This window comes from Montipora foliosa, unplaced genomic scaffold (genome assembly GCF_036669935.1).
Source record: "Montipora foliosa isolate CH-2021 unplaced genomic scaffold, ASM3666993v2 scaffold_425, whole genome shotgun sequence".
NCBI classification, from domain to species: domain Eukaryota; kingdom Metazoa; phylum Cnidaria; class Anthozoa; order Scleractinia; family Acroporidae; genus Montipora; species Montipora foliosa.
Genome location: NW_027179729.1, coordinates 120,001 through 135,000, shown reverse-complemented (window position 1 = coordinate 135,000; position 15,000 = coordinate 120,001). Strand labels below are relative to the sequence as shown.

Sequence of the window (15,000 nt, the reverse complement as noted above, 5' to 3'; positions counted from 1 at the left end):
ACTGGACCACCTATAGGGAGATGCCCCAAACCATTTCCTGATCATGCCTGCCTTCCAAAGTACCACTACCTTCCTTATCAGCAGACCCCAAATGAGGGGCGTGATCCAGACGATTGGCAACCAAGAGTCCAGTTGAAAGAGGCGCATGCCAGTGGTAGCGTAGTTTTCTCTGACCCAGAGAGCGTAGCTAGATTTGGAGACAAATTCATTGTGCAACCAAAGTTTGTGGTTGACTATCTCCAGCATCTTGAGGTCATGGAGTTCAAAAAAAAGAAGAGACTGGAGGAAAGGGCAAGGGAAAGTAGGGAGGCAAGAGAAAAGTCCTATGAAGGTTATCATTGGGCTAATTTGTGTGAAGATGCCACCAAGCTAAAAAAGCTCCATGTGCCAGAATTGAACAAATACTTAAAACATCATGGGCTATTAAAACAGCATCAGAAGAGCAACAAGAATGACAAAGTGAAGACAATTATGGGACACTTCTTGCGAATGAATACTCTCAGAACTGGACAAGCCGAAGTGGGAGGCAGGAATGAATCAGGTCAACTAAACAGCAGTGATGAAAGCAGTGAGGGAGAGGAAACTGATGATGACTACAAGAGTGATGCCCCTGACTCTGAAGACGACTCAAATGATGTCGTTCTTGCTTTTATCGCCTCAGATGAGGAATACGCAGACGAGCGGCCAGCTACAACATGCTCAGGACGAGCTGTAACAAATGGTGGGGCATTTGACGGTGTAAACTGGCAACATGGGGGGGGGGGGGGGGGAGTTGATCATATCATTTTGTAAAGGTCAAATGCCCAAGGGTTTGCCAGGGGGTGGGAGAGGGAGGATGGGCCCTCTTGGGATTGATTGATACATAACAAAACAATCACAGCCTTTAGAGAAAATTAATTACATAAAGAGAACTTAAAGATGGAATTACAAAGAGTCATTACCAACCCCTAATTTTTCTTTCAAAGCTTCATGACGATGATCCACCGACCATAAAGGTGGGAGGTACTTTGGGTGCATGGTATCAACAAAGTGCTTTCTCCACATCTTTTCAAATTCCAGTAGTTTCCCTTCTTCACGAACTCTTTTCACCACTTCACGTCCATGTGACACAAAATTAGCATTTTTCTTACGGGTTTCCATTGCTGCAGCCTGCATGATGATTTCTTGAGTTAAAACGGGTGCATTGAAGTATTTCTGCACAATTATTGACAGTTCCTGGCGTCTGTCCTCTGGTATTTTGTTACCTGCATAATTTAAAGCTCTTGCAGCTGACTTCACTTTCCTTAGAACTGGATCTTCCACAAGTCGACACACAGCAGCATTTCCTTTAAAGAAAACGAAAAATCAAAGTGGCTATGAGTCACTGAACTCGGAAAATTAATTGCTACGAATACCACCGATCTGTGGAATGGGCCCGACTTACTGAGTCACTGCCCCGCCCACTTTCACTTGTAAATAGTTCAAATCCTTGAGAGGTGTTGTGCTCGATGCTACCTTTTAGGCCAGCAAACAAAACTTACACTCGAAGTAACAGCGAGACCGTGGTTGCACTTGCAACCTCTTCGCTGGACAAGAACAAAACATATCTTTCCATTGTTCTGTTTCGGTACACCTTAACGGCGAAAGCACACCGTCAGAAAGGAATTTCATCCAAATGTTTAACTGAAGTGGCAGTCAGTCAATAATTCAGACCAATTCCACAGAACGGTGGTTTTCGTAGTATGAAAGGTGAAAATGTTGAGCCTCGTTCCCAGGGTCTATCTTCTACCCTTTCCCAAGAGAAGGAGAAGAGACCTTGGAAACTAGGTGGTTCGCACTTATTCATTGGTCAATGGGAATATTATTCAACAATAAGAGTGTGTGGCTGTTACAAAGATGAGTATTAATTTACTCTTAAATAGTACTGTAGTAGGTTAGGTAGCACACACAGGAAGTGTGCAAAATGGCACATACTGCAATTATAGCAACAATTTGTAATTCAAATTCTTTATTCACACTACTCAAAGCATTTACACATAGTTTATTTAACAATTATTCGCCGAAGGAGAAGTGATTATCGGTGAATATTCACCGAGACGAAGTCAAGGTGAATATTCACCGATAATCACTGAGCCTGAGGCGAATAATTGTTTTAGTATAAATACACAGGTGATTATTTCAAAAAAGAAAAAAAAAAAAAACATTTCAACGCTAAAATCATCTGCACTTACAGTGGCAAAAGGACTACTGGCAGCCATTTTGTCCGTCGAGGTGATTATCAGCTGATAATCCAAGATAGCGAGCCAATGAGAGCGTGCGATTTTGTGTAATCACTTGTGTATTTATACTAAATTATAATTAATAAAAAAAAGGAAACGAATTTGTACAAAACAAATTGATGTCAGTTTTTCAAGCGTCTGCCCTCTTATTGACAATGAATTTTGTCACAACATTGTCAAAGTAGTCTGCGGATCCAATCGGCTATCGCCTCGTGGATCCACAGCTACTTTGACAATGTTATGACCAAAGTCATGATCAATAACAGGACAGATGCATGAAAAACTGACATCAATTTGTTAATCTTACCCCCTTGGTCCATCAAAAATAATTAATAAGGTGATAATAGATGACATTCGGTTATAATTTCTTTTTTCGTCACTATCATAATGGTAATTTTTTGCCGCTCTTGAGAATTGCACATTCATTTTCCGTATACTACCTCCTATATAGTCTATTAGTTTTTCATGGTACAACTCAAAAAGGCATAATTATATTGTGTTTGATTCTACTGCTAAAAACTGAACATAACCCTGAAAATAGTAGATACTGTCTCTTAATTGAAAGGAAGTTAGATCGAGAGTATTTACACCTACGATACTCTTTTGGTGGCCTAGTATTTTAGTATGGTCTAGTAACAAGCAAAAGTTATGTACCATAAGACGGTTTCTCACCCAAACTCACAATGATTGAACTGGCACATCTAAATGCACTCAGTTGAGCACACAAGCAGCTTGACCTTAAAATACCTTCTTTACCGAACAGTGGATGTCAATGTTGGAACTCGCCAAATAAAGCTTTAACAAATACTTAATGACTCATGTGCCCAGCAGCTAATTTTAATCAAACAGAAAAACTTAATGTACATGCAAGTTAAGCAGACCAACAGTAGCAACCTTTCCTCTCCAACAAATCTTGCTTGTTGAGGGGGAAAGATTGTGTGACAAGCCAAAAGAATTTCTGCGCAGGAGGTTCATTACAGAGCATGCATAGTAACCATATACTACATCAGTTGTAGAATATGAACTTACCCAGTGGTGCATTATACTTGATCGCCAGTTCCTTTCTGAGTTGGTCATCATGGTGATTAGCCAGGCAGTGACACTTTGGACATGTCAATAGAATATCATGCGAGTGATGATCTTTCATCACAAGTGGAAAGTGACGGCGGTAATCATGAGGAACAACATTCTTCCTCATATAACTTTCATCACTTCCACACACAACACAAACATTGTCTTTGAAATTGAGGTAGTAATAGTCTTCTGTGTCTGGTCTTCCCGCAGGTTCAAAATTTAGCTGGACTGTGTAAGGATCGAGGCTTGTAAGATGTCCTATTTAAAATAATAATCATTATTATAACTGTAATAATAATAATAACAATTTTAATTAGTTTTTATTATGAGCTCGACAATGAAGCAGATTAAAAACAAGTACATCCCAATCCAGAAGAGTCGAGAGAGTTCTGGAATAGAATTTGGAGTGACACTTAAGTGTGCACAAGAATAATGCGAAACGAAGGATTTGAGGAGTGAGGAGATATGCTCTGCCAGGAGGATATAGCAATCAATATGGACAAGCTTAGGATAATTCTTAAGAAGGTTCCTGATTGGAAATCTCCCAACCCTGACTTGGTCCAGGGATTCTGCTGAAGAACTTTAAAAGCGTTCATCACAGATTGGTTGAACAACTCAACCCTTGTTTGGAGGCAGGAAAAGTGCCCTTATGGATGACCAATGGAAGAACTCTCTGTTTATCAAGGAAGTAAGTTTGGGTAGTGTAGCTCACAACTTCAGGCTCATCACGTCCTCCATTGATGTGGAAATTACTAACTGGCATTATAGCTGAAAATGCCTACTGGTACCTACCTGAGGAGCAAAAAGGAGCCCGCAAAAGATCTAGAGGGACCCACAATCTCCTGTTTATAGACAAGATAATTATGCAGAATGCTAGCTGGCAAGAAGAACCTTTTTATGGCTTGGATCGACTATCAAAAGGTGTATGACATGCTACCACACTCTTAGATAAAGGAATGTCTAGACATGTTTGGGATAGCAGATAACGTCGTGAAGAGGCTTCTTTCCAACAGTATGGAGAAATGGAGGATCAAGCTGTATTCTTCCTCAACAATGAGAGGTGAAATTGAGATCAAGAGGGGTATATTCCAAGGAGATTCCCTATCACCTCTGTTGTTTGTGGCCTCGATGATACCGTTAAGACTAATGCTAGGGAAGACCAAGTACAGATATTACCTCAACGGCAAACAAGTGAACCATCTACTTTACATGAATGATCTTAAGCTGTATGCAAAGTCTAAAACAGGTTTGGAATCCTGGTGAATCCTGTCCGAGCGTTCAGTGCGGATAATAGAGATGGACTTTGGGGTGACAAAATGTGCAAAGTTGGTAGTACATATGTGTACAGGAAAGATTGTCAAATCCAAGGGAATTAAATTGCCAGATGGTAAGCCAGATCAAGAATCTGGAAGAGGGAGCCAGTTATAAATACTTGGGTTTCCTGGAGGCAGATGAGGTCCAGCAAAAATAAATGAAGATCAGCTTAATGAAAGAATACTTTAAAAGAGAGCATAAGCTGTTACAATCAAAGCTGGGTGGCATCAATGTCATGGGCTATCTCTCTCTTAAGGTACATGTACTCAGCAAGTTTTATTGAATGGACCCAAGAAGAGTTGAGATCATTGGACTAAAGAACACGGAAAACACTAACTACGCATGGGGCGCTCCATCCAAGGGATAGCATAGTGCGATTATAGCTGCCAGGAAAAAGAGGTGGTATATAATTATTATAGATGACTTGTGTCAACAGAAGACTGTGTGGACCAAGCAATAATAGGGCTCACAAGCTATGTATCTGGGAGTGGAGAGAGGCTGCTGTCCACAGCATGGAAAGGAATGAAGAATGAATACTGCGAAGGAAAGTTGTGATGAGTTTAAGAAGAGGTAGACAGAAGAACAGATCAAGGAGGTGACAGAGAAGAAGCTCCATGGACATTTTCTGAGAGAGATGAAAGAAACAGCGAGTGAGAAAAGTTGAAAGTGGCTTCAGAAGTGCCACCTATAGAAGCAGACCAAAGGTCCTCTAATGGCAGCACAGAGTCAATCTCTGAGAACAAAGGTGATTAAGGCCAAAATTGACAAGACACAAGAGGATTCACTTTGCAGATTATGCAAAAAAAGTGATGAAACTGTCAGCCATCTTGAGTGAATGTTCCAAATTTAGCACAGTCGGAATACAAGCGACAACATGATAATGTTGCAAAAGCAATACATTGGGGTCTCTGCAAACAGGTCAACACAGAGTGTGGAGAAAAGTGGTACAAGCATAGCCCAGAACCAGTTGTTGAGAATGAGAACGCAAAGATCATTATTTTGGGACTTTGGCTCCCTTGCAATAGACCAGATATTGTAGTGGTCGATAAGAAGAAGAGAGTGTGTCAGAGAATTGACGTTGCTTGCCCAGGAGATAGTCGCATCCTGCTGAAAGAGGAAGAAAAAATCTATGAGTATCGAGACCTTGCAAGGAAGGTACATGTAAAGGCCTTGTGGAAAATGAAGAAAGTGACTGTCATTTCATTCTGGTTGTAATAGGAGCATTGGGTAGAATTACGGAGAATTTTGAGGGCTGCATGAAGATGATTAATGTGGGCTTTGGGCATGGTGCGGAAGACATTCTTGCTAGGATTGACAAGAATCCTAAGAAGAGTTCTGGAGTGCTGAGACTGCTTGTTGCATTCAGACAGGGACTCACCAGTGATTGTACACTGTGGATGGAAACACATAATAATAATAATAATAATAATAATAATAACAATAATAATAATAACAACAACAACAACAACACCAGCAACAACAACAACATGTACACAATATGGGAGAATATGTATGATTAGTATCACCCAACTACATGTGGTGGACTAATGCAAATCCTGCATATTAATTGGTTACGCTACTAGAGGACTATTAGTAATAGTCCTGTCTAATTGTTAAATATCACATATGTACAGCCCCCTTGTGTAGATTGTGTGGTTGAGAATGTCGATCATGTTGTGAGTGGGTGTAAGAAGTTAGCTCAGAAGGAATACAAAGGAAGACATGACAATTTTGTGAAGGAAGTCCACTGGAAATTGTGTGAGAAATATGGATTAGAGCGGAGCGAAAAGTGGTATGAGCATACACCTGAGAGTTCAGTGGAAAATGGAAGAATCAAGATCTTGTGGGATGTCTGTATCCAATGTGACCATTATTGGAGCTACATGTAGAAGGCCTGACATTGTAATCATCGATAAGGAAGACAAGAACTGCTTTATTGTTGACATCACTATCCCCGGTGATTCAAGACTCAGTGAAAAAGAGGGTGAGAAGGTTGAAAAATACCAAGACCTGAAGAGAGAAATTACGAGAATGTGGAATTTGAAAAGTGCTCAGGTAATAGCTATAATAGCCCACTTTCGATGTATTAAAATTCAGTTCTAAAGAAAGGGCACCATCTCGAGGTTCTGGGAAATAAACTACAAATCCTTATATTTATTCCCCAGAGCCTCGAGATGATGCCTTTTGTTTAGAAGTGAATTTTAATAATTATTTCGAAATTGGTCTATTGCTGGTGCCCTAGGTGGAGTAACAAGAAAGTTAGGCGACTGGGTCTGGAAACTGGGCATTACACTCCGAACAGCATTCCTACAAAAGGCTGCACTATTAGGAACAGCAAGGATTCTGAGAAAAGTGCTTGATACATAATCCTCAGGTTTTTATGGCGGCAAAGATCAGCCTGTGAAGGTGGAATAATAATAACAATAATAATAATAACAAAAATACTACTACTACTACTACTACTACTACTACTACTACTACGTATAATAATAATACAAAATAATGCTAATAATAATAATAATAATAACAATAATAATAATAATAAGGAGAAGAAGAAGAAGAAGAAGAAGAAGAAGAAGAAGAAGAAGAAGAAGAAGAAAGTAAAACAACAGGTAAAACAGCAAGCCCAAGAAATAGAAATGAAGCAGTGGGAAGAAAAAGAACTGCACAGAAGATACCCCAAAAGATTAAGGGAAGCAGATGTTGATGGGTATAAAACCAACCAGTGGCTCAGAAGTACGGGACTGAAAGCTGAGACAGAGGGGCTGATAATTGCAGCCCAGAACCAAAGCCTCCCTACCAAGTCCTATTTTGCAAAGATTGTTAAAGACGGCAGCAGTGCATTATGCAGAATATGTCACAAGTACGAAGAAACGACAGATCACATCATATCTGGCTGTCCAGAACTTGTGAAAACTGATTATCTAGAGAGGCACAATAAGGCAGCTGCATATATTCATTGGAAGGCATGCCAGCATTACAATGTTGAAGTCCCAGACAGGTGGTACGAACACAAGCCCGAGACAGTTACCGAAAACGAAGAAATCACAATTCTCTGAGATATGCAGATACATCCTGATAGGGAACTGTCAACGAATAAGCCTGATATTGTGATCAAAGACCATGCTGACCAGTGTTGCAAACTTATAGATGTATCAGTACCAGCCGACAGAGACACCTCAACGAAAGTCATTAAAAAGCTCTCAAAGTACAAAGATCTCGAGATCGAAATCGCGAGGATGTGGGGAATGAGAACAGAGACTGTGCCGGTTATTGTTGGTGCGCTGGGACTTATTAGAGAGGGAATGGACCAGAACTTAGGAAAGATCCCTGGAACCAGCAACATTAATGAGCTGCAAAAGATCATCCTCCTAGGAGCGGCGCACATAATGAGAAGGTTTCTGTCCATCAAATAAAAAAGTCCCCTGGTACCTCTGGACCAAGGATTGGCCCCGGTTCAAGGAGACTGAGAGAAGCAATTTTATTAATACATGTAGCACTGTAAACTACACTACTACTACTACTACTACCACCACCACCACCACCACCACCGCTACTACTACTACTACTACTACTACTACTACTACTACTACTACTACTACTACTACTAATAATAATAATAATAATAATAATAATAATAATAATAATAAACAACTTTATTTATTTCACTTACTTACATTAAAGAAATGAAAATAATTGATAATAAAAAATTCAAAATTCTATAAAATTACGAATTCCATGGTGTGTATCCAATCATGGATATGCTGTAAATCTACTGAGTCTCATGGTCTGGAAAATTTGAAGCCAAGTTTTGGGCACTTGAAGTTAAATGCAATTTGAAAACACCACACTCCACAAAATTAATTAAAACAGCTTAAACAGAAAGCTGCAGGGGATGCTTAATTTTTTTGTGTTTCCTTCACCAATGTTTTTTTCAGAAATTTTCTGCATAAATTTTGTTAAAAATGAAAAAAAAAATGTATTCCAAAGTTGAGGTGGCTGAAGGAAACAGAGAAACCAGGAAAAGGGAATTAATTACTAAAATTAGTTATCAGTGATTCAGTTTTTACTGGGTTAACTGAAGAAATTATTACTTTGCATGTCCCCAGTGTCACAAATTGTGTTTCCACCCCATCAAAACAAAATTAGGGACAATAATAGCTCTGAAACTGAGATCAACACAAAGAGCACATGAAAGAATAATGCACGATGTTACTTATCGACATCACAAAACAGCAAGCGAAATCCAAGAAAGGATGGGTCTACAAGATCTCCTAACCACTATCACAAGACTAAAATGGCAATGGGCCGGTCTCTTAGGGCGAATGAATCACAATAGGTGGATGTACCGTGCTACAATTTAGACTCCAAGAGGAAGCAGACATAACAGAGAGCATCAAAAAACTTGTTGACGTGACAACACCCAAACAGTTACAGGCAACAACTGCAAACGCTAAGCGTAGCAATGGCAAACATGGAAATGTCGTGAGAAGGCCTATAAGGACGTTCGTTGTCATAGATGACAAAGGCGGAAGATGATGATGATGATGATGAAAGTTCTTGAGTGGACGATCCATAGAAAACAACATTACAAGCTTCCACCTCATAATATATTAAATGAAATTTTCTCTATATAATACATATATCTTATTACAAATGTAGATGTTTTGGTGTGTAGTACCGCTGAGTATTTTTACTAGTTGTGCTGTATTTTGACAAGCCCACTAGGGCGAATCAAAATACAAACAATGAATAGAAATAATAGCAATATTACACACCAAAACATCTAATAAGCTATTTCTTATACAACTTTTTTGCACTAACTTTTTAGCAGATGTATTGTAAACAAGCGAGAACGTGTGACAGATTTGTGCATGCAGGGCAACGTCAGCAAACTAAACTTAGTCAAACCGATTCTCTACTGTACAATAACCAAGTGTACAAATAACTAACTGTACAATATCATGGAATAATTTTGTATGTGTGTTGTTCGTGCCTTTTTTTTGTACAATAACTAATACAGTTGAATAATAAAATAAATTATTGCACATGACTATTTAAACATAAAATTTAGATAAGAGTTTGTCTAGATTTCCTTGAATGTTTAATAGTTCTACAAGCAGAATGAAGAAGTAGTACATGAAAACATGGTTTAAGTGAACTAATGTCGCAGTCCTTAACAAGGGAGATGCAGGGATCCCACAATGAACAGTAACATAACAATAGTTATCAAAAATTTGTCTTTTTGTCCACGAGATAAAGAGATAGAACCAAAGACGTCTGAAGAAAATAAAAAATGGATTTTGGGCCTGTGGACTCAATCACAAAGAAATCATACACAAGCTCAGTTTCATCATACAGTACAATTAATGCTCACTTCCTTTCCAAACACAAGGTTTTGAATAAAGACCAAGTCTAAAGTTAAAAACTAAGAAATGACTGAACATCATACCTATTCCCCTCTCGATGTACCAGTCCGCCTTCTTGCGATCCAGAGTACAAAGTCTGGATCCATCAGGAGCTGCCAGCATACAGTTCATGTACAGTGGTGTTTTTCTCGTTGTGCCTTTTTTATAAGGCTTTTGAGGCTTCTCTGCACTACAAGAACTAAATTCATCTTTTCCATCCTCATCGTTTGAGACAAAGTTCTTTTTTTTCCCCCTGAATGCAATGTCCACCACACTCTGACACAGAGAGCCTGCTCTTTGAGTAAAGCATGGGTCTGTAAGAAAATTGGTAACCTCATCCATGAAAAGGTATCCGTCCATCTCAGGTGACTCAAACTGGTTGAGATCGACTGTAGCTTCATAACAAATTTTAGAATCACTACACGAAGCTTCTTTTAATGCTAATCTGTCACGAAGAAACTTATCATCACTGATATTTCCAAAATTCAACCCCTCCTGCGTGGGATTCTTATTTTTCAAAGATTCTAACCTAAAAGTATCGAGATGTTGTTCGAAAGCTGGTTCTTGGTCAAGCAAGCAATGCTCTGGACTGTCTCCTGACTGATTCAGTGTGAAATCTGTTTTGATGTTCTCCACATCACAATTGTTCAATACACAAGAAGATTGTTCAGTGTGTTCAAACTTGTTGCAACCACCTTGAGAATTCCAATCATTTTCAGTTTCAAAATGATTCTCGTTCACTGGACAAAAACCAAGTGAATCATACGTGCCTCTTTCGTCCTTGTTGTGCCTTGTCTTCATGTTAACCAACCTAAGAAAGATATGACTTGCAACCAATGCATCATTCATGGCATATTCAATCTGCGGTATGCTGAATTCTGCAGCTTCCCAGTTGCTGCATCGAATTCTCCAGGACTTATCCATTCTAACACCCAATATTTTCTTGGCTAAGGCATCAAGACTCATCTTCTGGGAACTGTGAAGTAAACCAGGTAAGACTTGCATGTATTTACCAGAAACCACAAAAAAATAACTCCATACGCGTACCTTTAGAATACATGTGGAGGATGTAGCACAATGGCAGATCTCTGTAGCCTGCGTAGCATGGCGGTTTTGTCGACCCGGGCGCGAGGTGGCCAAGCCGCGAGAAAAATAACAGTTGCTCCCGCCCCAATCTCCTCGCGGTTTTTCTGCCCTCGCCCACCTTTATTTCTTAGCAACCAAAACCGCCATGCTATGCAGGCTAAGATCTCTGAAAAAAGGGGGTAACTCAAAGGGCTACTTTTCTATCTCAGCCATTTTAAGAGATAAACAAGTAGTCTGTATGAAAAAAAGAATGCTATTTACTATTTTCAAATATCTCTTTTTGTTGCAGAGATAGTCAAGTTTTTAAAATATGCAAATTAGCTAAGTGATGACATCACAATTACTCAACCAAATTTTAATCAAATATGATGAAAAGAAATGCAGGGGTGTATCAGCCAATTTGTATCAGAAGTGCTTGATTCTTTGCAGTACGATTCTAGTATATGTGCTCCACAACATGAGCATACCAGTTTTGTTACCATAGAAACTTACTGGGTTTCAGACCTCCCAGATATTAAAGGCTTTGCTGGCCACCATTGCGTTCCATTTTGATACTTGCCAATGGTGTCTCATCTGTATGATCCTGCATTCATATAAATACGTTAGGTTGAGTTTGTGGTCTTGTTAAATGAAACTTGTTAAATGAAACTCATCCAATTCCAATTTTTAAATTCCATTAGTTCAAACTAATATACGAAAATTTTCAATCCGCTTCCAAGGCCCTAAATTTTTCAATTCTCTTGACAGTCAAATTAAGTCATCTGGATCTACCGCTCAGTTTTGCAAAAACCTTAAAAGATTTCTTCTTTATCGTTAGTAGCATCAAATTCTTCGAAGTATTTACGCTTTTGTATTTTTGTGGATAAATGTGTGTGTGTGCACTCTTTCGTCTTTTTAATAATATATTGTATTACGTCCCAGTGCTATCTTAAACTTAATTTCTTAGTCTAATTTGAGGAAGCCCATAGCTCCACAAGCTCTTATAGTTTCTTTATGGGCTTCCTCGCCTTTTTTACAATTTTTTTGTATTTTGTTTATTAAATCGGATACATTATATGTAATCATGGCAAATAAAACCGTGAAACCTTGAAACCTTTTCTAGCTCAAAGATCACCAAAAATATTGAAATCATGTTGAAGGGGACTGAAAAAGAGTGAGTTGCCATGGGAACCAATTTCTTTATAGCCATCAGTGTGTTACCTATTAGCCAGCACCAAGTTTCAAGTTCTCTGCTGCAAAGTGAAGGAGATACATGACATGTACATGTAGCTCTATTTCTATTTTGATTTTGCACCTTTAACAAACATGAGTAAAATGAAGCGTAACGCTCCTAAACATGTTCCCCAAAATCGTAAACAAGTTGTTATCTGTTTACAACCTTTCAGAATATCTAAATAAAAACTGTTATATATTCCATGATCAATTTTCCGATCGATAAAAGCTGCACAACAAAGTTTCTTTGTTCTCCTATCAAAATTAAAATCCATATAAATCACTTTTATCAACATCACTTTCACCAAAGGACCACGAGAAGCAAATTGGCTATTCCGTGCAAGCTGTGCTGGACGTCTTCGAACAACTGAGACATGTTTAAAGAACTTGATGCGCTCATTGCTCCACAGAAAATCAAGATTCTTCGAAGATATGGACTTAGTGTTTAGTTAGATGTGTTTTAAGTTAGTAACAATTGAAAGTGAACACTAAAACATCAATTTAGTGTACGACCGTGAGATCTCTTGCATATTAATGAGGTGTCAAAACACTTGTACCCATGTATAGGCCGCAACCCTAATTTTGGCCCCATTTTTCCGGGAAAAAGTGCAGCCTATCCCCGGGTAAATAAGGTACTTGATGTTACATTGGGTTGAGTGAATGATGTCATCAGTCCTCTCATTTGCATATTTACAATTTTTTTAAAGTTAAATATCTCTGGATCTGAATGCAGATTTTTCCAAACCGCAAATGGAATTCTATGTGACTCTCAAACCTAAAAATTCAAGGAATAAAAATTTGGCCATAGTTCTAAGCATTTTAAGTACACTAATCTGTGCAGGATAGAAACATCAAACATTACGCTGGAAGTATTCACACATATTGCCAGTGCTGTATGATCTTCATTGACTGCCAGTTAATTGATGCAAGTCATTCTAAAATCATTATTTTACTTTTAACTTTTTTAGTTTTAAAGTAATACATGGGTTATCTCCACCTTAGATATCTTTACAACAAGTGAAACTCTCAGAGCGTTCTAAAGAAAAAATAAATAATACCTCCCGCACTCAGGGCAAGGTTTTTTCAAACCCTAACCCTAACCTTAGTTAGATAAAGTATGTTATGTTACGTTTCATTGATAAGTACATGTAAATAGCCTATACAAGTGTCAAATAAAATTAAAATGAAACTTCCCCCAGTAGCTGAATTAACCATTAATGGCTCAAGAGTCTTCACAAATTGAATACTAGGGTTTTGGCTAAAAGGGATGACTCAAAAGTACCTTCTTGAGCCCACAGTGCACCATCAAATAGACCATGCTGTCACTTGCAGCAACTGCTGACCGCAAGAAGGTCCTCTCAGTTCATCCTTTTTCACTGCCACCAAATGTCAGACACTTACAGACTAACTATTGGTGGTTCAAATCACTGGGAGAAAAAAAATTCTACAGTAGGACTTACCTCTTCTGGTCATCTGTTCCCATTTGACTTCTTTGAACTACATGTCTGAGGTCCACACACCCCCACACATTGATACCAAACATTGCTGACAGTCTTTTCACATCATCCTGGATACCAACACCAAACTTAAGAATAGTCTTGTCCTGCAGAATTTCTTCCAAAATTTGAGGCATTTGACCCTCCATTTTACATAGACGAACAAGAAAACAGTCACATATGGGAGTTGCAATCTGTAACAATGCAACAGGGGCATTCACTTGGCCTTTAGTATTTACCCACTCGCAGTCAATTCCAAGGTAATTCATCCTGAAAGGATATTGTGAACGATAATACTGCAGAAGCGTGTCACAGGAAGATGCATCGTCCAGAACAAAAACTCTTGCATTCTTTGGTTCCTTGGAACGCTCCCTTTCTTGAGACAAGCATATACTTGACCTTTTGCGGATATGGTCATCAGGCCCAAAGAAAAGAATTTGGAGAAACCACTGCAGAAATGCGACAAGGCAGATAACTAACGAATAAAGCTCTTTTTGTGTCCTTTGTTCAATTTGATCGGTGATGTGTTTTCGTGGTCGTTCAGGCATTTGTGGTCAACGTTGACTTTCTTTGAAACATTTCCAGTCGTGCTCTCGCCCATCTCTTCCATTTCTAAGATTAAAACCGAGATGGGAAAGATAGTGTCGCTTCTTGTTGGCAAAATAAGTTCACCTCAGATGTCCGCCATATTGTGGAATAAACTCGTTCCCAGTCTTTAATTCTTTAATATTGCAGGGGGAAAATTTAATACAAGTGGACATGAATCCGGGAACGGGGATCAGGGTTTATTACAGTAAACTAAGGAGTTTCAGTGAGAAAGTGAGTGCTGGCGTGGAAACTGGGAGCAGCGACTGGTGTTTTTTTTTAAACAGCTAAAAATTTTTGAAGAAAGAGGATACCGGAAATGTACGTGAAAGTGTTTAAAAAGCGAAGAAAGGTGTGCATATCTTTAGTATGTGTCGTAGGCGTTACTATTTTATAAGCAAATGGATAATTTCAAAACAATGGCATGTCACTTCATTCTTTGAATTTAAACTTCTGTTCTCAAATTTCTGGCCCCTTTTCAGAAAAAGAGTATCCTTTTGAGAAATCCTGAGCGTAGTTGTGCAAATGTCAATTTAAATTTATTGACGTGCTTGAGAATAGACTTAG

At 38.7% G+C, this 15,000-nt stretch overlaps 1 protein-coding gene across 6 annotated transcripts in view; it reads right to left on the bottom strand.

The window, feature by feature from the left end:
* LOC137988657 (exonuclease 3'-5' domain-containing protein 2-like) overlaps window positions 1-14,535 on the bottom strand; it is a 32,089-nt gene extending 17,554 nt beyond the window's left edge. For 4 of the 6 annotated variants that reach the window (XR_011120809.1, XR_011120810.1, XM_068834638.1 and 1 more), the window contains exons 1-4: window positions 13,813-14,535; window positions 10,099-11,030; window positions 3,288-3,590; window positions 946-1,325 (exon numbers count right to left, since the gene is read on the bottom strand). Coding sequence is in view for 3 of the 6 variants with exons in the window: in XM_068834638.1 (XP_068690739.1) it covers window positions 946-1,325; window positions 3,288-3,590; window positions 10,099-11,030; window positions 13,813-14,396 (2,199 nt within the window). In the remaining 3 variants the exon portion in view is untranslated. Of the gene's footprint in view, window positions 1-615; window positions 1,326-3,287; window positions 3,591-10,098; window positions 11,031-13,812 lie in introns of all 6 variants that reach the window. The other 2 variants (XM_068834640.1, XR_011120811.1) reach the window with 2 other exon arrangements.
* Window positions 14,536-15,000: the final 465 nt, after the last annotated feature.